The 27629-nt window shown below is 43.0% G+C and overlaps 1 protein-coding gene across 1 annotated transcript in view; it reads left to right on the top strand.

Annotated features, from left to right (window-relative positions):
* C2CD2 (C2 calcium dependent domain containing 2) overlaps positions 1–25813 on the top strand; it is a 417550-nt gene extending 391737 nt beyond the window's left edge. The window contains exon 14 of the mRNA XM_086935444.1: positions 19558–25813. Coding sequence (XP_086791570.1) covers positions 19558–19787 — 230 coding nt within the window. The 3' untranslated portion in view covers positions 19788–25813. The remainder of the gene's footprint in view (positions 1–19557) is intronic.
* Positions 25814–27629: the final 1816 nt, after the last annotated feature.

Below are 27629 nucleotides of genomic sequence, written 5' to 3'. Positions count from 1 at the left end.
CTCGGGGACCCGGGACTATTCTCCTACCCTGTCGGGGTCACCGGACACGAGGGTGTCCCCGATTGATGACCTGGTGGCGTTCCATGACATCCTTTTGAGGGGCGCTGCGAAGTTGGGCATATCCCTGACGGTGCCTACTCCGAAGACTTCAGTCATTTTTGAGACATTGAATCAAAAACACCTGTCTCGTCCTCTCCTACCTCTGGTGCCGGGCCTGGAGGAACCGGCTATGGTCCTGTTTCTCACCCTTGCGGTGACGAGGGCGGCTCCATCGAGGTTGCTGAAGAAGTACCGGGCTCCCGATTCGGACCCGGCTTTTCTGAGAACGGAACCCCCTCCATTGTGACGGCGGCCCGCAAGCAACATGCCACCACTCCTTCCTCCACGGTTCCCCTGGATAAGGAGTCCAGGTGGATGGATTCGGCGGGGAGGAAAGTCTGTGGAACTTCCGCTACCTCCATGAAAGCTGCGAGTGCCACAGCACTGTTGGGCAGATACGACCGCGCCCTCTGGGACTCCCTCGAGCGGTTTGCTGAGCATTTACCTCGGGAGAAGCGTGAGGACTTCATGGAAGTGCTGAATGAGGGGATGCTGGTGGCGAACCAGATTTTCAGCGCTGTGGCGGACTCTTCCCTGTTGGCTGCTCACGGATTTTGCCACGAAGTCAACCAACGATGCCACGCATGGCTCCGGCTTGCGTCCCTGAAACCGGACGCACAGCAGAGGGTGGCCAACCTGCCTTTCTCCGGTGAGACCCTCTTCGGGAAGCATGCGGACGATGAGATGGCCCGCATGAAGGCAGAGGCCGAAATGCTAATGGCTGTGGGCCTGGAGAAGCCTAAAGAGACCAAGAAGACGTACCGCCCTTTCCAACGGCGGTTCGGCGGGCAAGGCCGAGGACGAGGCCAGGCTTCGGGACAATCGCAACAGCAACACCAGTTCCGTAAGCCGTTCCAGAAGCGCCAGAAGGGCAGGGGAGGCCAGCAGTCGGCCCCGGCGCCCAAGGGCCAGGCTGGGTCTAGGCCCTAGGAACCTACTTCCCCCGGATCCGTTACCCACTCCGGTAGGGGGAAGCATTCAATTTTTTCTGGCAGAGTGGAGAAAAATTACTCAGGACAAGTGGGTGCTGAATATTGCTTGCAATGGATACAGTCTGCGGTTCACCAACCCTCCTCCAGCAATTCCCCCAGTCAGCTCGCAGTTTCAGCTGCGCGAGCCTCAGGCGGAAGCGGATATCCTGTTGAGGAAAAGGGCGATAGAAGACATACCTCTGTCTCAGAGAGGAAGAGGTCTGTACTCCAGGTTCTTTCTGGTTCGCATGAAGGACAAGAACGAGTTCAGGCCCATTCTGGACTTGCGGCAGGCAAACAAATGGATTCGCAGGGAAAAGTTTTGCATGCTGTCGTTGCATCAGATTTACCCTCAGTTGCAACAGGGAGACTGGCTATGCGCTATAGACCTACAGGATGCTTACTTCCATGTGCCCATTGCACACAAACACAGGAAGTTCCTGCGGTTCCAAGTCGGCACCAATCACTATCAATACACAGTACTCCCATTCGGACTGAAGTCTGCGCCGAGAACTTCTCGAAGTGCATGGCGGTGGTAGCAGCTCACCTGAGGAAGAGCAAGGTGTTCGTCTACCCGTACCTGGACGATTGGTTGATCAAGGCATCCTCCTCGGAAGCGCGAGCACACTTCCAGAAGTCGTGCGTTCTCTTGAACAAACTGGGGTTGCACATCAACATGGCCAAGTCTGTCCCGACTCCGGTCCAATGCATACAGTACTTAGGAGCCTCCATCGATACGCTGTCAGCAAGCGTGTCTCCTTCGGAAGAGCGACGATTATCACTCCTTCGGAAGGCTCAGGCTCTCATGACGACTCCATCTACAACAGTGAGGACGGTGTCTTCTCTACTGGGATCGATGGCCTCTTGTATCTTCCTGACGCCTCACGCACGGCTGCACATGAGACCGCTGCAGGAGTGCTTGGAGGACCAGTGGGATCAGAGGAAAGTATCTTGGGACGACAAGATTCGACTGTCGCTGCATGCTCTTCAGTCTCTGAAGTGGTGGTGTTCGGCGGAGAATCTCCTCAGAGGGGTTCCCTTTCACAAGGACATTCCCACGCAGACTGTCGTGACGGATGCTTCTCTCCTAGGATGGGGAGCGCATTCCGGGACTCTACAGATTCAAGGAACGTGGTCGCCGATGGAGGCCACGTATCACATCAATTTCCTGGAACTCAGGGCTGTTCACTTGGCACTGAAGGCTTTTCTTCCGTCCTTCCAGACCAACTCTCTGCTTGTACAGACGGACAATACCACCACGATGTATTACCTCAACAAGCAGGGGGGCTCGAGATCACGCACTCTGTCACAGGAGGCGCAGGCGATCTGGCACTGGCTCCTAGCCAGAGGACTGACGATAACGGCCACCCATCTACCAGGTGTGCAGAATGTTCAGGCAGACGCACTGAGCAGACTGGTCCAGGAAAACCACGAATGGGTCATAAACGACGAAGTACTAGGAGAAGTCTTCGCAAGGTGGGGAACTCCAGACGTAGATTTGTTCGCCACCGCCGAAAACAGCAAGTGCAGAAACTTTGCCTCCAGGTACTTCCAGCAAGGGACGCTGGGGAATGCGTTATGGATCAACTGGACGAACGGCTTTCTGTACGCCTTTCCTCCCATTCCCCTGATTCCGGCAGTGCTCATCAAGCTGGCCCGGTCCAGGGCTCGGATGATACTCATTGCCCCGGAGTGGCCCAGACAGTGGTGGTTGACGGACCTACTTCAACGGTCTCTCCTTCCTCACATTTGGTTGCCGTGCAGGCCGGACCTTCTCACGAAGTTCGGGGGACGGGTGTTACACCCCAACCTCTCGTCTTTGAGTTTGGCGGCGTGGTTCCTGAGAGAGTGCAATATGGCCATCTGAATCTGCCCGATGATTGCATGGACATACTGAAGGAGTCTAAGAGACCTTCCATTCGGACTTCATATGCTTACAAGTGGAAGAGGTTTTGTATCTGGTGCCAGTCTAAGAACCATGACCCTACGACCTGTAAGGAAGAGGTCATCCTTCCTTACCTTTTACATTTGGCGCAGTCTGGCCTTAATGTGCATTCTATTAAGGTTCATCTTGCTGCATTGACTGCCTACAGGAAATGCCCTTCACAGCCTTCCTTTTTCCAGATCCCTGTGATCAAAGATTTTCTGGAAGGATTGAAGAAAGTATTCCCTCCTGTCAGGCTTCCTTCGCCTTCGTGGGAATTGAATGTGGTGCTGTCCAGATTGATGAAGGAACCTTTTGAACCTATTCATAAGGCTTCGTTGCAGCACCTGTCCTGGAAGGCGGCGTTCCTCGTGGCCATTACATCGGCCCGCAGGGTGAGTGAAATTCAGGCGTTGTGTTGTACTGAACCTTATACTGTGTTTCATGCTGCTAAGGTTGTTATGCGCACTCACCCTAAATTTCTTCCCAAGGTTATTTCTGATTTTCATGTCAACCAGACTATAACTTTGCCTACGTTTTTTCAGAACCCTTCATCCCCAGCGGAGAGGTCTCTCCATTCTCTGGATGTTAGGAGGGTGTTGACATTTTATCTGGATAAAACTAAAGATATTCGTAGGTCTGACCAGTTGTTCATCAATAGGCTGTGGGATTTTAGGTTTAAACCTATAATAACTGATAAAAACCCACCGAAAGAAAAATAGCCCTCACCGGCGAAAACATATAAACACTGAAAAAACACCTGCACAACCACAAACTAAATGCCATTCAAAGAAAGGAAAAAGAAAGTGAAAAAGTCATTTTGTTCTTACTGAAGGGGTCAATAAAATGTAACTTTGTTATACAAGCTAGTAGTAAGAAAGACTGGCTAAAATTATTCTGCTTGAGTTTTGTTCTTTAGGGATGCCACTAAAATATTGTTTCTTCTTCCTTTTACTTTTTTCAGTTTTATGGCCTTTGGTCTAAAGATGCAGGGTTTAGTTTCACGTTTTAGGTTTAGTTTAATTATTTTATAAACTGTAGAGAATCAGGACATATCAAACTCACATTTGATATTTTGGCTGCATTTGATTCTTTCACTGATAGGTAAAACGGCTAGTTTCATGAAAATCTTTCCTAATATGTGTCATCACATTTACCCACAGAGAATGGGTAAAAACCCTTAATACATCAGACCATAGTTTCTAGTGGGACAGTATTGATAGTAAGTGAATTGCCAACACCTCAGGCTTTAAACATTAAATGCAAGGTATAGTGACAAGTATATATATCACCAGGCATATGGGATCGTGGTGAAAACGTGACACCAGACTTTTTGAAAACATGGAACGCAGTGTCACTTGTTATGCTCTGCAAAAAAGGTTCGTTCCAAGTTCAACAAAGATTGGAGTGATATAGTTTGTATTTGTAGTAATTCAGCTACGTATATAAAAAATGTGTGTGATGATCTGTCAAAATTGATACCCGAGCTGAAGTGATTCCCTGCAGGAGATCCTTGCCACTTGTTAGATGGTATGCTGAAAGCATCTTTACAATCTTCAGAGTTAATGAGGGATGCTATTGACTTTTTAGTCCATTCTGGTGCACTGTTTTCTTAGGCCCAGGAACTAAAACGCAAATATTTATCAATTTGTGCTTTATGTGGCCTCAAAGAAAGAGTCATCCTCCCAACTGTGTCCCTTAGCTGACGGTTCTCAGCCGAAGGGGCTATGAATGCTGAGAGGGCCTTTTCACAGAAGTTTACATGGGAAGGAAAGCACGAGCGCACATGACCAAAGACTCACTGAAGAAGTATTGTATGGTGTACTACAATAAGATTCATTTGCAAAAATCTCTTTGGACCTCATATACGCTGGACGTACACTGTCTATATACCATGTTTTTTTCAGTGCAGAAAGCAAGCAATGATAAAAGCAAAACGTTCCATAAACACCGGAAAAACACTTTTTCTGTTGTTTTTAGTGGCGTGAAAATGTGTAACCACTGATAACAACTGTTTTTTAAGATATTGAAAACACTGAAAAAACCCCACCAGAATTTACCAAAAATAGAAACTGAAAACAGGACAGCCTATTCATCAATTATGGATCGGTCAGGACGGGTCTTGCGACCTCTAAGCAGTCCATCTCTAGGTGGATTGTGTCCTGCATACAATTATGTTACCAAAAGGCTAATAAGACCTTAGGAGGTAAGCCTAAGGCTCATTCCACCAGGGGCAAAGCTGCCACGACGGCTCTGCTCCGTAACGTGCCGATTGCTGAAATCTGCAAGGCAGCCACTTGGAAGTCGGTTCATACCTTTGCTAAGCATTACTGCCTGGACACTGACGCCAGGGCAGACGCTCAGGTTGGGCAGGCTTCGCTGCGGAATTTGTTCGCACAGTAGTGGCGTTATGTATTTGTTCTCCACCGCCGCTTTGGTGTGGGGATGGGCTTGCCATTCTATTCACTAGATTATGACTATACACAGAGATCCCCTACTACAGAAGGAGTAGTTTCTGTCCTGTAACTCCAGTTCTGTAGTAGGGGTATCTCTGTTATAGTCATAAGCGCCCGCCCTCCTCCCCGGTGGAGATATTTGATCATGTACGGAATGCGACAGGTCTGGCGTGCTTCGCCTTCAAAAAGAACTGAAAGTAGAGGGACCTGCTATGCATTCTGGGATACTGGGAGAAGTTCTGGAAAGTTCTCTTAAAGGCACAGTATCCTATTTAAGCCACATAATGGCAGCCTATGGGGCTTGTCTGTCCCTACCTTCCTCTCTATCATTCCAGAGTCTTTGACTGGGGAGGCAAGTTTCTCTATGGTAGAAACTGGCAGGCTGATTTATGTGTAGTGTTTTTTGGTGGAATTTCTAGTTGAAGTACTGGACAGTGTAGCCTGTGGATATAGGCTGCATTATTTGTCTTTAAATTCTCTCTTAAGTGTCTTTGCAGTTTCTGCATTATTTTGACAACTTAAGAGATTATTTTTGATTGCCGGGATCCACGCACATGGGCGGGACTATTCACTAGAATATGACTATAACAGAGATACCCCTACTACAGAACTGGAGTTACAGGACAGAAACTACTCCTTACAAGACATTGAGATGGTCATTTTGTTAAGGCCCAGTGAAAAGTGTGTTTTGCTTGACAATTTGTTGTTGGAATGGTCACAGCCCATAAATTTGTCAGCACCAGTTAGAAAGTACCTGCCTTTAAAGACAGAAAGGACTGCTTGTGGGAGTAAGGAAGGTGCCTGCAAGTCTGATCTCGGTATTTTGCAACCTTTTTTGAAGTGTGAAACATGCATTTGTTTCATTTCGAGATAGACGCTCATTTGTTGTGATACATTAGCGTTAATTTTGGCATTAGCAGATGCCAGTGCGTGTTTTAATTTGACTATCATCATCAGTCCCAACTATCTTCAGAAGCTGCTTCATACTTTTCTTCACTTTAAATGTAGAATAAGACGTTCTGTTTCTCCTCCAATTTGATCTTCCAATAAACTTCACTTTTCTTTTCTACAGTGATTGCTTTTTCATTTCTACTGAGGGATTTGAATATCCATCGGTGAGTGCATACACCTCAATGGTGTACCCTGTGAACATAGTTTCCTCTTGGGGTTTAATGGTTACATAGTTTTCCGTCCCAACACTAGTTCTCCTTATTGGAAGCTCTTCTCTGAACTGCTGCAAAGTGTATTGGAAAATAGAAAAATCAGTAGTTCTTTTGTTTTTAGTCGCAAAACTGACAACAATCCTAATTATTTTGTGAAAGTGATAATTGATGAGAAATATTGAAACTAATTAAGAAAACAGTGTAGGAAAATGAATGATCCTGATTAAGAGTGGAACCCAATATCTCCTCAGCTTTATGTTCACTGGTAGGTGCTCCACAAACGAGCAATGTTAATCCGGTGTATTATACCTTCAGACATTGGTGTCCTAAGATTATAGTTGTAGACGTTCTACAATGGGTGCGTGTTTAATTTAAAAAAATATATATTTTTGTATTTCATGTGAAGACTGAGCAAAGAATATTTTAAAGTAAATAGTAATCCCATAGTCAGAGCTGTCTCGTATTTACAGCTGTCACTATAATGATTTTATTTATAACCTAATCTTTATAATAAACCAGTATAAGCATATACATACCCTCACAAACCAACACATTGGTTACCACTATAGTTTTATACTATCTGCTTTGGAAAGCCCAATAAAAACAGTTGCACAAGTGTGAGAATTTTCCTTGTTGTAATTTTAGAGCGAAAACTAAATAACAAATTTCCAAAAAATTGCACTGAAAATATATTACCATATCAGGTTGCTTTTGGCTATAATTTTGCTCCATGTGTTTCTCATTTAAACCATACTTCAGATTCAAAAAATAGGATTCCTTTTTATGAGTTTGTGGTTTATTTTATGGTTTGGTTTTAATAGCTAACCGGTTATGCCTCTAGTTATCTTTAAATGCTACTTCATTACTTGTTTGCAGAAGTTCTGTACTCATTTTAATGAGGTTGGTCCTACAAGGTTGTCTGTTGATTTGGGACTCCTCATGCAGTTTTGTTTTTTTCACAGTAATAGGAAAACGCAACATGCCAACCATGAACATAAATGCTGCAAAACTGAAGACACCAGTGAATTAAAAATAACAAGACTATTCATAATTTCTGGCTACATATTTAGTATTCCAAAATCCCTGATGGCTCCTAATCCCACCCTGTATGTGTCCTGCCAACAGTTATAATTACCCAAATGGGTTCTCAGAGTAAATAGTAACCAGCTTTAACAAGCTTAACATTGCTGTACTATGCGTCCACAAGGACCCTCATTGTTTTTTCCCTCTGGTCGATATGGACTGAAACCTGCATTTCCCATGCTTTGCAATTTCACACCACAGGACCACTGCCTCTGCATGCTTTTGAAATTTCCCGCCTTATCTCATATTGCCTTCTTGACAGATATAATTTGCCTTAATGTCTAGGGTTCCGGATTTGTGACTATGCCAAAAACAATTTACAGAGTTGAACTGCATTCCTTCACACATTTCACTTGGAGGACAACCATCTGGTGCATACCTGCACTTGTTGTAAACCGATTGTGATCTAGAGCGTTATTTAGAGTTTGGCAGATGGCTACTCCTTCACAAACGTGATGGATATCCCCTCCGCCTTATTACAATTGCGTTAGGTGGAGGGAATGTTTTTCAGATTTATACCTTAGTATCCATTCCCCAATCCAGACCCAAAGTCTCTAAAGAACTGTTCATTGTGTCTACAGAAAATATTTGATCTTAGTTTTAAAAATGGGAGCCAAGAGTAAATTATGGGGGCAACATTCGTTGGTGTACTAAGCAGCTCTTCTGTCAGTTTCCAAGGGAATCCTTTTCCCTCGAAAAGAGGTTACCCACAATGATCGAGTGTACTATAGTGGGGTGAAGGCTCTGGGTTGCACCACCATCTCTTCCCCATTAGAAAATTAATTGTTCCAGCTAATATTTTCATCGTACAGTGTATCCTTAAAGGTTAACTGGGGAGTTGAACATTGTACCTGGATACATGCTCTTTACATCATCTGTAGCTTGGCACGGACAGTCCTGATCAAGACTTCTGCTTCTCATGAATCAAGCTAAGTTGACATGGCAGCCACCAAGTTATCTATTGTGGGGTTTCCTTGCATAAATTAGTGAATTACTCGACACTCTTTACACACAGATTACAGTACTACTTTGCAGCTCACCAAAGCACACGTACAATGTATAGAAGCACACAAAGGGGCAAACTGCTGACATACATAATTTCACCCGACTTTCTGACCTTCATTATGACCAAACTCACAGATGACTACAGTGCCTGCTCTCACTTAAATACATTGAGGAGTTTTTGACCAGGTTTAACTTTCATGCCTGTCCCCTGAATGCAAGGACTGTGATTTAGAATGTTCCCTCCATAGGTTTGGCGGCGGAACAATGGAGAGGGCCATTAAGTATTAATACTAGTGACTAATGTGGTAATTATAAAAATGAATCACGGAGCATAAGTATTCTTACAAGCTTTTGTAGTCAGAAGAGTGGGGAACCTGGAATATACCTTCCTCGGGATTTCTCTGAAGTCAGCAGAATGAGCATGTTGAAACAAGTGGCAAGCCAGTTGAACAATTTGGTTTAAGAAGCCTATCGTTGACCAGAGATTCTACAGAGAACATGGGGAAACAATGACTAATCTCTGCACAAAGAAGGAAAGAGGCAAGCACTCCACAAACCCTCTAACCTATGGTAGGGGACCCAAGGGGCAAACAAAGTAGGTGCATTGTTGTGAGCCAGTGAAGGAACTGGTCATCAGCAGTAAGCCACACAACATAAATTGTTTCTAGGCACAAGTGTGATGGCTTAAAAAAGAGGATGTGCATCATTGGTGACCTGGAAGTCCCACGTCTTTCACCTGGAAGCATCCGCTGCCGCCTCTGCGCGCTAGCCCTTCCAGGCTGCTCATTTGCAGTCGGAAAGCAGAGAGGAAGAAATGGCTCCCAGAGGAATCGCACTGTAGCTATTCTGTATCCATGAAACACTTGAACGGCCCACGATGCTGCCTCACTCAGAAACCAATGTCACAGGTTCCCACGAGCTTACACATTACTAACAAAAAGTACTTTTCAGTCCTTGCAAAATGCTTAAGGTACTCACTGTCTCCCTTACTGGAAAATAGATGTATGTAGTCATTTGTGGCTGCTTTGACATCTAAACCACAAACCTATTGCTTCCCCATTTAAGGACAACTGTCTTTGTTACTGGAAACTCATCAGCTCAGTCTGTGGTTGGGTTGGCAGACTCGACAAAGGGAAAAGCTGTACCTTCCTACATGGATAGTCTAGTTGAAGTATTAGACTCAAAACGGGAGGCCTAGGATAAAGTAATTCAGTTGCCATTTGATGAGAAAACCTCTTTAATTTCCTCAACAGGCATGGTTTTATAGCAGCACCACATTAGAATGATCAGAGTAAAATCTTAGCGCTTCTTTTACACTGTACTGAGCGGACACCAGTTCTTCCATCTGGACAACGTTTTTAGATCTGCAAGGTATGAGTTGCTGTTCATTTTAAGCCTTTGACAAGCACCATCCATGCCCAATGCCTCAACCTCACAGTCCACTGGACAGTCCTGAAGAAAGGACAGGAATGTAGTACTTTGGTTGTCCTTGTCCATCTCATAGGATTTATGGGGGGAAAATAAAAAGAACTACAAAGAGGCCTTAAAAGACTACCATAAAAAGATACAGGCAGCTAAGAAGGGCTTTTTTGCCTCAAAAATTGAATCGGCAGGAAATAAAAGCAGAACATTTTTCAACATTGTTAAAAGCTTCTCTTTACCAAAGGCGGAGACTAGGTTGACCCCCCCTCTGATGAGTGGATTGGTAATCTAGCAAATTATTTCTATTCACAAATTATTACCATACGATCCGCATTTGATGACCCAGCTGTGATAGAGGTGTCATCCTCTCTACAGATCGCCTCGAAGGGGCAGGAAGATAGGGTTTTCCTCTTTACCTTCCAGACCTTGCCGCTAACAACGTCATTGGCAATAATGAAGGGCATGAAATCTGGCTCGCCGGTGGACCCTTCCCCTGCCAATTTTCTGGCATCCATGGCCAAGGTCTTGAATCCCACCGTAAACTACGTGCTGAATACCTCCCTCTCCAAGTGACAGGTCCCACGGCTGAACCCATGGTCTTAACTAATTATAGACCTATTTCTCTTCTGCCGTTTTTTTTGCTAAAACAGTGGAGAAATATGTTCATAATGTGATAAGCAATTTTTTATTTTTTTTAGATTATTTACCTTCCCTGAAATGAACTGTTGGTCAAAAGAACTGTCTATATGCCCCTGTGGTGAATTATCTGTACAATCCGATATTCATGTTTTATTTTTTTGTAAACTTTATACTCTGCCTCGCAGGAAACTTATTGTCCCTATCCTAAAAGAGATGAATTTAAATAGATGTCGCCCAGCGTTTTTAGAACTCCAAAAAATGGACACTGTTTTTACCGTTGCTTCATTATCAGAGTTTTTTAGACCTGTTTTTAAATATCGGAAATCAATTTGTTTGGATGAAATTTAAATTGTGTATATTATGGAAATCATGAACTGTGACAACTTCTCCTTTCCCAAACAGCTGCTTTATTAATCACTGTAAATGTATTTTATTTGTTGCTTTTATGGTTATCGACTTTTTAACCGAATAAAGTACTTTTTTAACTATGATAAGCAATTTCACGGAGGCGAACATTCTGTTTCACTCTAGCCAGTCAGGCTTTAGGCAGAATCTCAGCACAGAGACAGCATTGCTGGAGGTATCAGATTCCATTAAAGAGACTTTGGATGCAGGTGGCAAAGCGGCCTTGGTCTTGCTAGACCTCTCCGCGGCCTTCGACACTGTACCCCACGACCTTCTTTTGCAGAGGCACAGTGCTGAAGTGGCTCAACTTTTCCTAGACAGCAGAAATCAAGAGGTCTGGTCACCTCCTTTCTCTGCCAGTATACCATCCTTAAGGGTAGGGGTGCCACAAGGCTCTATTTTGAGCCTTGTACTCTTTTAACCTGTACATGGCCCCCTGGCCGAAGAGAATGAGGTCACAATAATATCATATGCCGAGGACACGCAACTGCTGTTCACCTGTAGGAAAGGAGAGGAATTTAATGGGGAGAAGATTAACAAATGCCTGAAAGAAACTTTTGCTTGGTATAAATATAACCATCTGAAATGTAACTCCGATAAGTCCGGAAAAAAAATCGGCTCCCGCCGCTGAATGTCTGGAAACAATGGTGGCCACAAGATATGTTGCCACCCCAGGCTGCAGTCAGGACTGTAAAGAACCTGGGAGTAAAAATAGATGACACTCTTTTGATGGCACCCCAGGTTCAGGCAGTAGCAGGGATCAGTTTTGTCCTCCTAAAAATGTTGCTGAGGTTTTTGTTTCTACTTGAGACCTCACACAGAAAAACTATTATTCAGGCCCTTATTATGTCCCGACTGGACTACGCTAATGTCCTGTACTTTGGCCTCCCGGAGTTCCTATTAAACAGAATGCAGGTGGTGCAGAACGCGGCAGCCAGGGCTATTCTGAGTCTTGGGCCCGGAGACCGGACTTCCCACCATCTCGGGAACTTGCAGTGGCAGCCTGTTCGCAGCAGAATTCGCTTTAAGGCACTGATCCTGGCTTTCAAGGCTCTGCATGGCCTCGGAGCAAAGTACATCTCAAGAAGAGTCTCTGGTTATGTACTGGCCAGATCTTAGATCCGCCCAACATCATCTTATGGTCATCCCGAAGCATTGCAGTGTCCGTAAAGGCAGCCGTTCTTTTTCAAGTGCAAGTGGCGGGACTCTGAAATATGCTGCCTCTTTCACTTAGGCAAACCCCTAACCTGTTGACCTTCAGGAAACAACTGAAGATCTGATTGTTTCAACAAACAAACAAACTGTTTTTAGGTCTTGCCTACGCAACTCGCATGCATTGCATAGGAGGGGACCTCATGTAATTGACTTGCTTTTTGGGCCAAAACGTCCACGCGTTGCTTTGCCATCCATGGCAACGTGTGCACGTGAAGCGACCTACTTGCGGGAGCGCGCCGCCAAATGGCAGCAATTATCGCTCCCGCAAGTGCAGACCCCCTGCTGCCGCGCCTCCTCCTGCTGCCGCGATGACTTTCGTTGTGTACACACATTGGAAACTCATTCTGTAAACCGTGTTTGAAATTCTCTTAGCCGTTCGTTGTCGTTTTGTGGGTGTATTTTGTTAGTGGCATCTTTTCATGGGCTGTTGGGCTCCTTTTCCCACTCAAGTCTCTGGAAGTAGTGCAGTCTGCTTACTGCCATGTAGAGTGTTTGTTGGAGAACACTGCTAGGTGCGGGCACCTGGCGCAGCGAGCCCTGGTGGATGCGTAATATTGCCAGTCTGAGGAGGGTGAGAAATCCTGCCAGGGTGCCTATCTGCGGGTAAGTGGTCCTTGCATTGACCTATCAGCGGAAAATCCTTGTGCACTGCAGTTCTTCAGGCGGGACACAGAGTGTAGGCAGCACTAGAATTGGGGCGTGACTGGCAAACACATGCTTGCAAATACGTGCAGCAACAGGTACAGAAAAGCACTTGGATAGACACAGAGAATGTATTGTATTGCAACATGTAGCCTTTTGCGGGGTGCTGAATCTCTTTCCTACGTGGGTACTCTACACCATGTAAGGCATGTTGTATTTATTCTGATCCTATGTGGGAAGTGCTTCTGTATCATGCGTGATGACAAGCGTGGAGCAGTTATCGTGTTCTGTGACACCGCGCTTTACAAGTTGGTGAATGAAGGTGTATAAGAGAAAAATGTGTAGTTTAGGATTTCTGTAAGATGGCAGTTTTGAACAGCACCTCGGGTCCCTTTATGGTATTTCTTATAATAATAGTCCACTTGGTTACTGCATTGGGTGGTCAATTCTGAGATATTTTGTTTAAAGTTTATGGCCCAGAGCAGGCACAGGTTGGAGGGAGAGATCTGCTGGGATGTGCTTTGTAAATATGACCACATACCTGATTGTTATTGTGAAATGTTTGGATGGAAAAGTTCTTTGTGTGGTGACCGATGTGATCCCTTGGCCTGAGTTCCCAAGCTGCAACAATATCTGGATCCCTGGTGCTGATTTTTGGTCATGAACAATCTTCAAACATGCGTATGCGCAATGACCTAGCCCTGTCTCACAAATTGCAGTTTTACTTTGACCGGGAGGGTTGCCCAAGCGCTAACCTTATAAGTGGTAAAGGGCTACTGCCCTGACCAAAGAGATACAAAGCACGAGCACAATGGTGGCAGCATACAGTGTTTTAGTAATGATGATCAGCATTGTTAACATGCCTATTCACCAGTGTAACTGGGGTGGGGCTTAGCAGCCCACTCACTCATTTAAAAATCGGCTGCTGTGTGCTTAACTCATTCCTGGTCTATATGGTATTATCAAGTTGCGCAGTCCAGCGTACATGTGTGTATGCTGTGCTGTATGTGTACCTGTGAGAGGTACAATACATGAAGATCTGTGTGTTCTATATTGGAAGCCCAGGGTGTTGAGGAAGAAATGTAGAAGAACCCCCCCAGACAGATTTGTAGATTGCTATATTCCTAAGAGCTCGATGGGGCACACTCTGGAGGAAGGTACAGTCGAGCTCTCCTGTACACTTCAAAAGGGCTCTTTATTCTGACAAAGGTCCGTGTTCAGTGGGGCCTGAGCACACTTCAAGATCTGGGGCTGGGGCTGATCATAAAGAGTGGTACTGGTGGGCTTTATTAGCTTTTGGTAGGCATATGTCAGTGAGATTGACATTCAGGTGTGATCCAAAAGTAACTTCAGTGGCCTGTGTTCTGGGCCTATTTGGGTTGGAGTTGCCTAAGTTGTGTCCGGCTACTTCCCGGGCAGGGGACAGAAGAGAGGAATGGGTACTTCAAAAGAGGCATCCCCTGCAACACAAACTTCAAAGCACGAGACACTGCAGCCTGGATTTACTAATCTATCTTGTAAAGCAAGCAAGGCAACTTGATACGCTGCATTGCATGGAAGTGAGAGAGCAGAAATGTGTCTTATGCACTAAGATCTGGCACACTTGTGCTCTCTCATTGCGCTGGTGCTCTTTACGCAGCTTAAAGCAATGCAGGCACCTTTGCACCATGGTAGGATTGTTTTTGCACAGGAAGGCATACCTTCTTGCACAGAAGCAATCCATAGAGGCATATTCCTCTTTCGTTGCAGACTGCATCACACTTGCAATGCAGAAACACAAGGAGAAATTAAGATATTCTCCTCGATAAGTCTCGATTAGGTAGGTGCACCATTTTGGCACAACCCCAGGTTTACTGCCTTAAGAAAATCTGGGTTTTCATCAGAATTCATAGGTGGATACATGGGAACGCCCGTGCTCCACCCATGTAACGCCTACCCGATGCAGTATAATGCAGCGCCTTGCGCTGCATTATATTTTTTTTACAAAGCTACGCAAATTGCTTTGTAAATCTCGACTAGCATTTTACGTTGTTGCTGCACCAAAAAGTAGCACAATTATGATGTAAAATATTACCAAATCTGGGCCTAAATCATGTGCGTCTGGAAATGGATTATTAAAAGGGGAGCTGGAAGCTCCCAAATTGTTAACTGTCAAGTCGCTTGCCTGGGCTGTACATGGACTTTGAGAAGCTCAGCAACTTTTTTGCCTTGAATGAGCAGGACTGGACAGTGAAGTCTGCCAGTCTCCCATATGGGAGAGGGGACATCACCCAGGGAAATCGAGCACCAAGCTTGGAGTACCAGTACCTGCCAGACTTCTGAGACAAGAAGACCCTGTGCGGAGGAGTAGAGCTCCTGGAGGGAGCAAGGTCCAGTGGGGTATCCTTGTGAGTGGAACTGCGCAACAAGGTGCAGGATGACCTGCTGTTGCACCGGTCGGGCGTTTGCCTGTATGTGGACTAGAGTTGGCGACCCCATATGCCAGAGGGGTCCGCCGTGAAGAGCAAGGGCTGTTGTCCTGGTGCACCATATGGCAAGAAGGACTGTTGCTGAGTGCATCGAGTGACCCCTTAGGAAGCAGCGGGTTCTGATCCATGTGTCCACAGCCATGGATGAAGCCGAGTGACTGCACCCACTCTGCCAGCAGGATCTGAGAAACTCACTACATCGTTCAAAAGAGCCCTGCAGAAGACCAGCCTCCTGGTGTGCAGTGACAAGACTACAGCTCATTGCCGGCGGCCCGTCTAGTCCATTGTGATGTCAGATTGCTGAACGCCCCAAGGTCTCCGTAGTGCAACCTAAGCGGGAGCAGGTAAGACTGATCCCCGGACCAGAGAGCCCAGGGGGACCTTGCTCTTCTTCATAGCGCTGTAGCACTGGTGCACTTTGACTTCTAAAAACCCATAGACTTTTAAGACATGGACTCGTAACGGAGCCTAACCTAGAGTACCATAAATGAGGACTAACCACTGCAGGTTGACAGGGAAGTGGAATTCAGGCCTCTGCCCGGCAGCCGACTTTAGGAGGGCTGTGTATATTGTTTGTGTGTGTCCTACTTCACTTCTGTATTTGTATATAAATACTACTTTTTTTTAAATAAAGGTGAATATCTGCGTTTATATTAATTTATTGGGGTTGTTGGATGTATTTTGAGTCATGAGCCTATATTCACCTTGCACCTACCTTCCAGTTTGAAAGAAAACATAGAGGTGGATGAGCCAGCAAATATATAGACCGAGCCGTGCCACAGTCAAGCCAGGGTTCTGGCCTGGCTCTAAGAGCCTTAGCACGAGCTGAGCTATAAAAAGATTTTGTTTGAATCATCTAACAAAAATCATGAAAAATATGATAAAAACACTTTTTTTTAAAGTATTTTTTTAACATTAGTGTTTTGTTTTTTGGTAGATTTATTGAAAGTAATTGTTTCCCAACCATTCAAGAAGACCTAAATACCCTGATGATATTGCCACGAGAGAACCAAGAAATGGTTTTGTCATGTAGACTGTATATGGGCGATGTCATTACATATGAATGTGATGATTCATTATTTCTTATTCAACAATATATAAATGGAGCTGTTTGTATAGCACACATTCTGAACAGAGTTATTTCCAAACTGGCGCCCCAAGACAGTGAGGCACTGTGAAATAAAAAGATTTGCTTTGGCTCACATATTTTGGTCAAATGAGGAAGTGGGGATTTGAAACAAAGGTTTCTTTAATATAAATTGAGCAATTAGGCCGCTAAGTGGATTTTATCTTCAATTTCCAGTTAGCAACACATTTGCCCTTTTGAATCAATCTAACACTAGGGGCCTGATAACGAGTATAGGTGCTAATTATTGCACCTGCTATTGATAAATAGCAATACCATGTTATTTATTGGGTGCGATAAATAGCAGCTATTATGAGATAGTGGTCACTAAAATGCAGATTTTGTTGTTTAACGCACCAAAATTCCAATGATACAGTAAATACCATATGCTTTCCCACTGTTAACTTTCAGCAGGTTTGACCTACCGAAATTTAAAGAAAGTTGAGTTATTTATCACATCCAATAATTATCAGATACGTTAAATACCTTTTAACTTTTAATTCCCACCAGTGCGGAAACGGGGGTTTTCGCACGGGTCAGAAATACACAGACCGATTCATAATCAAGCCCTAGGTATGTGAAAATCCATAAGGGAAGGCAGTACACTTTAGCTTGTGTTGGTATCCTTGGCTTCCCTTGCCTTAACAAAAGCAGACTTTTGAGCTGCATAACACCTAAGTGATGGCAATTTATAAGGTTAGCCAAACAAAGCAGCCCACAGAGGTTCACAGGTCTCCATCAAGCACATGCAAAGTGCAGGTCATTTGTTTATGGAAACCCATTCCTTTGCATATCAATGGATGACCTAAAGCGAGAGCAAGCACGTGCACTGTCTGCTCTGTATCACTTGTCTGGACACTTACGGTGTTTCAGAAAGCCCACAGCGCTGTAGGGCCCCAGCGAGCGGCAAATTACGTCAAAAGGCTAAGCTCTTAAGTGGGCCGGGTTCCGCCGGCGCTGTGCACCAGCAGTTCTAACAAGCATTGGCATAGCCAATAGGTCTCGCCTTTGGGACCTGCTGCATAACTAAATACTTATAAGGTCCCAAAGGCGAGACCTATTGGCTATGCAAATGTGTATTTTACCTTGTTCTTTCTCTTCTGTTTCTTTTTTCTCCCCCGTTCTTAGCTTTTGGTTTTCTGTCGCAGCGCCGGGATACTCTGAGTAGCTGTGCACTCTATAAATTTATTTTAACATAACTTATTCCACTCTAGTGGAGCTGGGCTCAACTTCCCATCTTCTACATTCGCTGGTCCCATATCACCAGTGACTCTTGGATCTTTTGCTGTTCAGAAACAACTGCGCTGTAAAACGTCCCCATTCCCCAACATCAAGGCAACCCCTGCCTCGTTCAGTGTCATAGAATTTCTGGATCAGATGAGGCTTTTCTCTTTAGTGAAAATAGAAGCGAGTTTGGTCAAACCCAAGTTTCTCTTCCCTCCAAGCATGAGAGATGCTGACTTTACTCTAGGTCCGAGCCCTAATAAAGACCCTCACCTGTTATGGTCTGGGGATCTACAGAACATATACTTTCTTATGCCCATCCAACTGGATTACAGAAAGCCCCTGTAGTTGAGTTGGAGAATTCTGAAGGGTGCATTACAGAACACTCCAGTTTGCCCTGATGTCCTTATTTTTTTTTTGGGGCAGCCAAAACTTGGAGTCAACTTATGCTGCCTCATTTGCAAAGAGGCATACTTTAGGTAACCCCTAAAACTTGGTTGTTCTCGCGCTATTAACTCTGGTTTGCTTGTGCCAACATTGCCATGTGGTCTTTTTAGCGCCAGACTCTCCTTTGGAACAGCTGTCACTTTCTATAAATTGCATTATTAATTCATTCAAGGTGATACTATGGCACAATGTTTCTTTATCCCAAAGCTGATAAATGAATGAGATTTTTTGCGTATTGTTTTCCTGCAAACTCGGGTAGTCTTGGAAAAAGCGAATTCACAATATCTTAAGATTTCTTACAAAATACATCTCTTACTTTGAAAGAATGTGCCTATCTCACCAGAGCCAAGGTGGCACCCATCGCCTTGTCCAAGTAGGTTTCTGTTAGAGAGATGGGCATGGTAGCAGCATTAGCATTAGCCCCCCAATATATCCATTCCATATATGCCACACTCTGTGCTTGAGCCTGAGAAAATGCGCAGGGTGAAAGGTAGAAACCTGTTTGCTTACATTTTTGCTGCATGAAGCTGCTTTTAGTTTATTCTCCTTATTTTATTCTGTCTGTTGAACCTACCTTTGGATGGGGAATAAGAGCCCGCATTTAGATGTCAGATAAAATTGCGGTTTTTAAATTGTATTCCAATTCAATGTGCTCGTTGCTAATTCCAGTACTGTACCACTAAACCTACTGTTATTGGTCATTGCCTTTATACCCTTAAATTGGGAAATGGCCAATGTGCCCATCTGCACGGGGGAAGAACATGCAACCCTATGTTTTCTCATGTACACCTAGTGAAATCTACTAATTGCCAGCTGTTAGACCCAGTTTTCGCCCTTGCCACTCGTAATGGAAATGCAGCAATCAATAATAGATCTATGTATACTATGACTAGTGGGGCAGAAGAATAGAGATAGAAAGGAACTACAAGTTCTTGGGTTAATTGACAGACAGCAGAAGGTTGTAGGAGGACCAATAGTACAGTGTAGAACATATGAAACAATCATCATTAAAGAGCAGTAAATTTATTAAACAGCCTCCAAGCAAGCAGAACCTTTGGCAGAACTAGAAACTGAATTAAGGAAATGTAGAACTGTCACAGGGGAATAACATTACTTATTAAAGCAGGCTGTGTCAAGTATGCAAGGAGATGTAGTCTGTGTCCATTACATGCTATCAAAGGTCTTGAGATGATATATAGAGGTTTTCAGACTCAATCTTCCACTTGCTATTAGTCTGCTCTAATGTTTCCTCTCTTTTACTTTTGCAGGAGGATTTTTGCGAAAAGGCGCCAAGCTTTTCTTCCGTCGGAGGCACCATCAGAAAGAGCCTGGCATGAGTCAGTCACATAATGACCTGGTTTACCTGCAGCAGCCTACAGCGGAGGAAACCCGCAAAAAAGGATCAACACTAACGCGCATGCTTCACAAGAAATTCCACCCAAAGAGCAAGAGCAAAAACAAGCTGAATGTACCAACCCTGGAGCAGCCATACACTTAACGACCCCGCTGTCAGAACACACAACTTGTATTATTCGCGGAAGGGCCAGCCACTGCCAGAGCACTCCAAGACACAAACAGGCACCATTGGCCAGTCTGCATTACCTAGAGATTAACAAGAACACGAGGATCCTGGATGTTCTACTTGTTGGTTTCATTCCTACCATGAACTAGCAAAAACATTGAGACCGTCGGCCACAAATGTACTGTTCGGTGAAGCCATAGGAACCCTTTTCAGTATAACTCTCCACACAACACTGTGAGATTTTATAAGCAAGAGGCTTTTTATTTCTAAATACAGAACTCTGATGCATTAAGCAGCAAGGGGATGGCATCTGGTCCAGTGTATAGACATGAGGAATTTCTCCTGATTGACAGAGCGCTTTATTGGATTCTCTCCAGTAGAACTAGATGAAAACGGCAAGATCCGTCTTTAGTGTGCAGTCGGAATGGTAGATTTGCATTAATGTTATAATCCTGTATGGATACAGCATGCACACTCCTGCCCGCTCTGAAGTGAATGTTCTTCTCAGGTCTCAAGTTTGTTAGATTTTTCGTGGTGTTAATAATCCCTATGTCTACAAATATTCTCGGTTACAGGGTAGGGCATTCGTTTCTTGCTTGGCAGCCAGGAGCCACTTGACTTTTAAAGTTTGCTGGAAACTTTTACTTTTTTTCTGTTCGTTAAAACAAATCCTTCCGATTCCAGTATACTACTGAGATGCAAGTTACCAAGCAGCATCACTTCTGTTCAGTGGCTGGATACTTCCCTTCCCCCCTCTAACAACTGGAGATGCCCTCTCCAGCAAAGATTGACTAGATAAAGTCATGGTTTTTTAGTAGGTTCTTTGAAGAGAGGTGTAGGCAACAACTCACTCAGGCCAGTAGCAGATTTCTTGGAGCAAGTGTGAGACTGACAGGTACATTAATGGGTATCTAAACCAAACATGGTTGCAAATTTGGAAAATTTGCAAGCAACAATAAGGACTTCAAAAGAGTTGCCAGACTCCTGATTGCCGCATATCTGAATCTGAACAGGATACTCAATCCACTATTGTATTTTCTAGAGCCTTGATAGACCCTGGGGTTAAAAACAGGAAGCTGAGAACCTTGTAATGCCTCTTTTACAGCATACTGGTACATAATGATGCTTGTTGATCAGTGGAAGATGACGGAGCTGACCGTCGTCATCTCCCATCTTCTGGTCACCAGAGTGGTCATCAGTGCTTACAGGATTGTAGCATGATCAGATGTCGATTAGGAGAGTGGCAACTGCCCTCACCAATTACAAAAGGAGCATTCTATTGTACTGTAAAAACCGCCGTCCCTTAAAAACTGCAAACTTGCAACTGTTCCTTTTAGGACTGAACTATTAAGTCTATAAGAAGTCTACTACAATTCCTAGAATTTCCTTGAGACATTAACCCTGATAATTTGTGACTTGTGAATCATACCCAATAAATGTTGCTCTTATTAGATTATAGATCTTAAAACTATATTCATCTTGCTTTGTGATAGCTTCAGTAAGTAACTATTTATTTGAACAGTGGACTGGGAGTACTACCGGTCTTACTGTGTTGAACTCTGCCCGAATCTTGGCAAATGCACTACGCCAAGTTGTAGGAAATGTGGCATAATGCATAGCGTTGCATGCAGCATATATCCCTTTATTGAAGAAATCGTCCACTTGTAGACTGGATATAGTCCAGTGGATTATAATCTAATAAGTCCCCTTATTTGCCCAAACACAAAATGAGTATTCTGCTCAGCGTAGTTCAATGATGCTGCTTGCACGCTGACCCACCCGCACCCAAATCCACCCAGCGATGTTGCACTTCTTTCTGATGACCTGGGACATCACAATTCAGAAGTCGGGGCATCACTACCCTAACTATGCATCTGCTTGAACAAAAAATCTAAATACCCCGCACTAAATATTAATACGCAGCATTTTACAAGCACTTAAACAAGTAACAACATCGAATGATGAGGTTTCAGCAAAGCAAGCAACGTTCAGGGACAGTAGTCACTTTTTGGATTGTGTGCCATGGGGCTGTATTTAAGCTTTTGTATAATTGGTTGCTCCATTTTTACTAGCATGAATGGAAAAAACAGACACATTGCTATCAGAGTTTGCTTTTTTAATAAGCTGGATAGAATTTGTATTTTCCAAAACAGACACCGATTAATTAGTTGGCTGTACAAATGGCAAGCTGTGTATGCAAACGGAACATGCCTTCCATATCTGCCATCAGAGTACATATGCAAATAAACAGCGCAAGAACTACTGAATGCTATAAACTAAATATAATGCTAAAGCCATGTCAATAAGTGTACTTTTTACAGTCAGGGAAGCAAAAAATGCAGACACATTTCCAAATGGTTACTGGAATATTCAGCTTTGATACAATGAGATCGGTTATGGCAAAGTCAGCAATTTGCTTTCCACCATTCGCAGCTGCCACAAGCAATGCTTTCACTGCTGACATTAAAAGCGGTGTATCATTTGTGTATTGGTCGATTTAAGGAGCGTTCCACGTTTATTGTGTCTATTTACCTTGGATGAAGTAATGTCTTCATGCTTAAAAGTTTTTTTGTAGCTTTTTTAAATTGTGCTAATATGGAGGATTGGGGAGAAGATAAGAACATTGATTCACTAGTAGTTCATTGCCTGTCTTGAAACTGATGAAGTCAAAAAGTTGGGTTATTAGCCAACAATTTGCCTAGTCCAATTTTACATGTGTTCTGAAATGAAAAAGTGGGTTTTGAAGGGAGGGAGATGAAGTGGTGATATGCACACATTCTCACAAACATTGCCACATACGATTACTCAATTGAGGAGACTAGCTTGGACATCATTCTGTTAGAGAATGGTGTAACTTGATATGTAGATATTTTATCATTCCAATTAAAACAGTACATTCCTGATAAACATGATAGAAAATTGAGGAAAACTAGTTTACCTGTAACAAATTATTATACAATCAACCAGCAGATATTTTTTCCATATCAGTTATAATATTCTTCAATTAGGTGAGGCATATATCCAAAGCTGGAATAAATGTACTCTTTAACAGTAAAGAACTTCAAAACATTGCCCATGATTGGGTATTTTTTGTGGTGGGAAGAACAAGTGCACACAGCTCTACCTGAGTCGCACTGCCATGCAAACAACCCTCAACAAAGGCATGACCAGGCCTTCCTCCCACGTCCCTTCTCCTTTTGAGTGTTCTCTACAGCTCTTTTCAGAGTAGAACTGCTGAAATACTAAAAGCAGGTAAAGTCAAAAAGAAATTACATACATTCCTCACCACCTATACTTATTTCGATTCCCTTGAGCAGCGTTACTTCTGAATCCTAGAGAATTACAGATTCTAGCCCTCCTTTATTTGAGTGTGCTTTAAACAATATTTATTCAGAATTCCAATAAATTTCATAAAGATTTTGGAATAAACGACGTCTTACACCTATTTTTTTTATCTTCACCAAGCTGAAACAACACTTTCTTCCCAAACGTACCTTAAGTACACTACTGGAAATTAAAACACCGATTTTACAGTAGCATGTGGATTTGTGATGGAATATGACGACTGGGCTATGAGTCCATAGTTTTCGATCTGGATTAAATGGTACTTCAGTCTTATAGTTTTGACATTTTGTAATAATCTTAGTTGCCAAAGGCCAATATTTGCGTTCATATCTTATTATTTTTTATTGGTTGGTTGCTACTCCTTTTCCAGCAAGAGCAGTGGCAACTCAGGCCCCAATTGATGGATTCATAAAAGGGATCTATAGTGACGGAGGAAAGGCAAGAGTTCTACATAGAATGGTCATAGATGGAGAGCTGGTCATGATTAACAAAAATCTAAATGAGCTTAGTTATTCTCTGATGTCATTACGACTCTAAAAGTCCCTAAAAATTCCATTTAAACCAAAACGTGTGAATATCAAAATGCAGAAGGCCGGTGTTGCATTGTCTCAACTAAGGTTATATTGGAGCCCCGTCACTTCGTGTTTCGACACAATTATTATTGTTGAGGTTAAAGCATCTTGAAGTACGTTTCTTCTCTCGATTGAATCAGTTTGAGTGAACTGTGGTAAATGCACTTATGTGTTGTGGAACGGTTGAAAATTAAATACATTCTCGTCCGTAGGTTTACATTCAGTGTTCTTGCTCTGTATCTGGAAACACTTGGTAATTTGAGTTTGATTTTTAGGTCATTTGGTGTGGTTGTGGGTTAGTCTTTTGAGGGAAGTAAAGCCCTGCAGGTGATGGAATTTATTATTTTTTTTCTATTCTGAATATGCTGTTTAGTTGCACTTTAGACTAGAGATATGATTGGACACTGAGGGAGGTTATAATGGTGGTATAAACATACCTGTTTTATGTCATGTGAACAGAACACACATATCCAACAGTGGGAGTCACAAAAAAGAAAGTTCTCATATCCTTTAAATAGGAAGTTCTGAAGTTGGCTCAGAGAGCATGTGCACTGGTGCTTTAATAGAGCACAAATACCAGGAGGACATGTTTTAGTGAGTGCTGGATGGGTCATGCAGAATACACATTCCTGCCTGAGCCTTTGAACATGAAGATGTCCACAAAGTATTTTAGTGCTGTGACTTTTAGAAGCCAGTCATTTAACCTGCAGTGTACCTTATTTGGATGCCACACTGCAAGTAACCAGTTTGCTGTGCCCAACATTTGCCCTCACATCAGGTTCGTACATCTCTTTGCCATATTCCATTTTCTTCCTTTCCTTTCAATTATTTTATGTTAACTTGAACATTGTAGTACAAATCAAATGTTGTCTCCACTCCACACAGATAATATACTTTGATTATCTTTGTTTCTGAGCCTCGTTCCTGTAATTTTATAATACCCTGCTCTTCTCTATGTAGGCTTGTTGGTTGCTTGCCCTTCTCAATAATGTGTCATGGCCCAACTTACTCTTTATCCTTGTGTTAGGCTTACAGGACATTACTTTGACTCTCAGGGCTGCGGCCTTTAATGTAGTTATCAGTGCTAGGCAACATAGAGATGGTCGTACACTGACCTATTTGCTTGAGACAGTTGATTGACAACCACCTTCAGCCCAATCCCTCATTACTAATGTGATTTATTGTCAGGAGGGGCAAGTTTTACAGAAATAATAGTCGTATGATCCCAACCTTAACATATCTTCTAGTAACTCCACATTCCTCTGTTCAGTTATCATGAGCAGCAATCTCACATTGGGCAACATATTACATTCCTGGGTAATGCTTTACCTTTATCCATTTTAAACAACCATGATTATCATGCTTCAGAAATAAACAATGTTGTTAAAATATAGATCAGCTACAGCTATTCATACAAATTAACTTCTGATGAGCCTTACCATTAAACGGTAAGTGGCTGAATTGCAGTCGTTATATTGCCATTCTAGATATGCGTTCCAGTTTTAGAATGTAAAAAAAGTCACTTGCAGTCTTACTTTCTTTTGATGTGGCATTTTACTTTCTTTGTTTCACCCATTATGCAGACAGTACCAATAAGACATGAGCATGTAAGTTTATAAAAGTATTCCTTTTAAACTGATAGCATTGAGAGTGGGGGGATTGGTAGTGTCTCTGATAGGTAGGTCTGGAAACGACATCTTAATTCCACTTGAAAATGTGGTCATTGTGTCTTGTGTAAGGATGTCCCACCCCTTCTCACGTGTGACCCTGAAGATCCTCACACTCTTTAACTGAGAACCCGTGCTCATTTAATTGGAATCTATTGTAGGAGAGCACGGAAGATCTCCGTGCTGGTGGCATGCCGGAGGTACTGTGAATGATTTCCTGTATTTATTTTTTGCATGTGGACGCTTCTTTTTAGGACAGCCTTTGAAAGAGTGTGTAGTGGATGATATTTGACAGCACTGGAAAACAAAGATGTGAATTGATATATGCAAATGTAAACTTAAACATGTGAATAAAGGTATACAAATTTTTATTATGTGAATAAAATATACATATCCTGGTTAAGGACTATACACGCAACCTGGTGAGTGTCTCTGTGTATTTTCAAATATTTTGGCTTGTATGTGTACCATTCAGATGCAGGGCGGTTGTCTTTAGTGCGAGTGTAGAATCCCATGATGTTCAACCTGGTTTGCATTGTAGATGGTGCTTCACAACATTTCTATATAAAATAAGTTACAGAGGGCCAATTTGCCACACTTTTCAACATGTCATAATAGGGAATAAATGAACATATATGATATTTTACCTTATGCTTCATAAAACATTAATTCGTAGAATTTTAATAATAGTTAAAAAAAATCGAATCCATATAGTATAAAGAGCGCTCATGTAAAAGAGCAAAGATTCCAAACAAAATATCACTTGGGGAATTTAAAGTCTCAAACTGTGGACAATAGTTTTCTACAAAAACTGACTAGAAGGGCAGTGAAAGGTAATGAACAATGGATATGCACAATATCTGCAAGAACGTCTGTGAATATCCTTAATCAGAGAAGTATATACCACTATTCTGCCCAGAACACCCAAGCCAGACAGGAAATGTCAAACACCTGTCGGGACTTAACAATTAAAAGATAGGTTAAATTAGCAGACAGAGGGTATAATTACAGAGCTATAAAAGTAAGACTAATCAGGCTTAACAAAAGATAGGAAAATTACTCCGAGCAGGGCTCGACAAATCCGAAAAATTGTACTAGTCCTGCAGGTCTAGTACCATGGAAAATCCCCTCGACCTGACTGCAACCCACTTGACCTCCGTCTCTGAAAACGGAGCAAAAGTGACAAGATAACAAGATTTAAAGGCATCTTTATTGCTCATTCCCTTTATGAGCAATAAAAGTGCCTTTAAATCATGTTATCTTGTCACTTTTGCTCTGTTTTCAAAGACAGAAGACAAAAGTTAGTTTGACTTCCTACTCGCCAGAAAGGGCGAGTAGGACCTAAAAATAGCTCGTCCTGATCCATTCTCCCTCGCAAATGCGAGCGGGCGAGTGGATTTGTCGAGCCCTGCCGAGAGATAGCAGTGTAGCTTAAAAGTTCCTGAGTGGGATAGCAAACTAATGGGTTGTATTTGTTAGAGTTTGAGAGACGCTTTTCATGTGTTTTTCCAAGATCCCGTCTATTATATTTAGAGTCTTGTTGACCGAATTGGACAATGAATTCCATTTGTACAATTGAATCTTAGAAAGTTGAGAGGGAGGCTCTTAGAGTACAGATGTGGAATGAGACTATTTTAAGTAAATCTGAATGTAATCTGAGTATTGGTGTATATAACCCATACCTGCCCCATTAAGATTCTTAGTGTGATTCGTGTAAGGTTATGTTCAGATTAGATATCACCCAACCTAATCCGCTCCTTGCAATTGACTTTTGAAGCAAGTAAGGAGAACTACTCCTTTGAATATTCTGGTCTCGAGGACATTGATGAGCCAATGATGATCAACCGTATTGAATGCCATTGATGAATCTAGAAAGTCCATTATGCAGTGAATATGCTCCAGAATTTTAATACTGGCCTTTGTGCAGTGCTACAGCCTTTGCAAAAACCTTATTGTTAAGTTACTGTCATGTTCAATGTTTAAGAGTTGGTTGGACATATAACTCACAATGTCTTTTCCCAACAAAGGCAGATCGGTTAATGTCCAAAGGTTGGAAATTTGGTTGGAGTAGAGCCAGACATTCTTTAACAAGGGATATCACTTTGAGATTTTTCAGCAAAGGTATCTTCTTTTATTGAGTTGCATATTCGTTGCAGCCACAGCTGAATAGTTGAAAAGTGTTTTATCATGTAAACTGGTATGGTCTTCATGGTGGATAATGGCTTAAATCTGTA

The sequence above is a fragment of the Lissotriton vulgaris genome, chromosome 8, assembly GCF_964263255.1.
Source record: "Lissotriton vulgaris chromosome 8, aLisVul1.2, whole genome shotgun sequence".
In the NCBI taxonomy this organism is placed as follows: domain Eukaryota; kingdom Metazoa; phylum Chordata; class Amphibia; order Caudata; family Salamandridae; genus Lissotriton; species Lissotriton vulgaris.
This window is presented reverse-complemented; position numbering and strand designations above follow the sequence as displayed.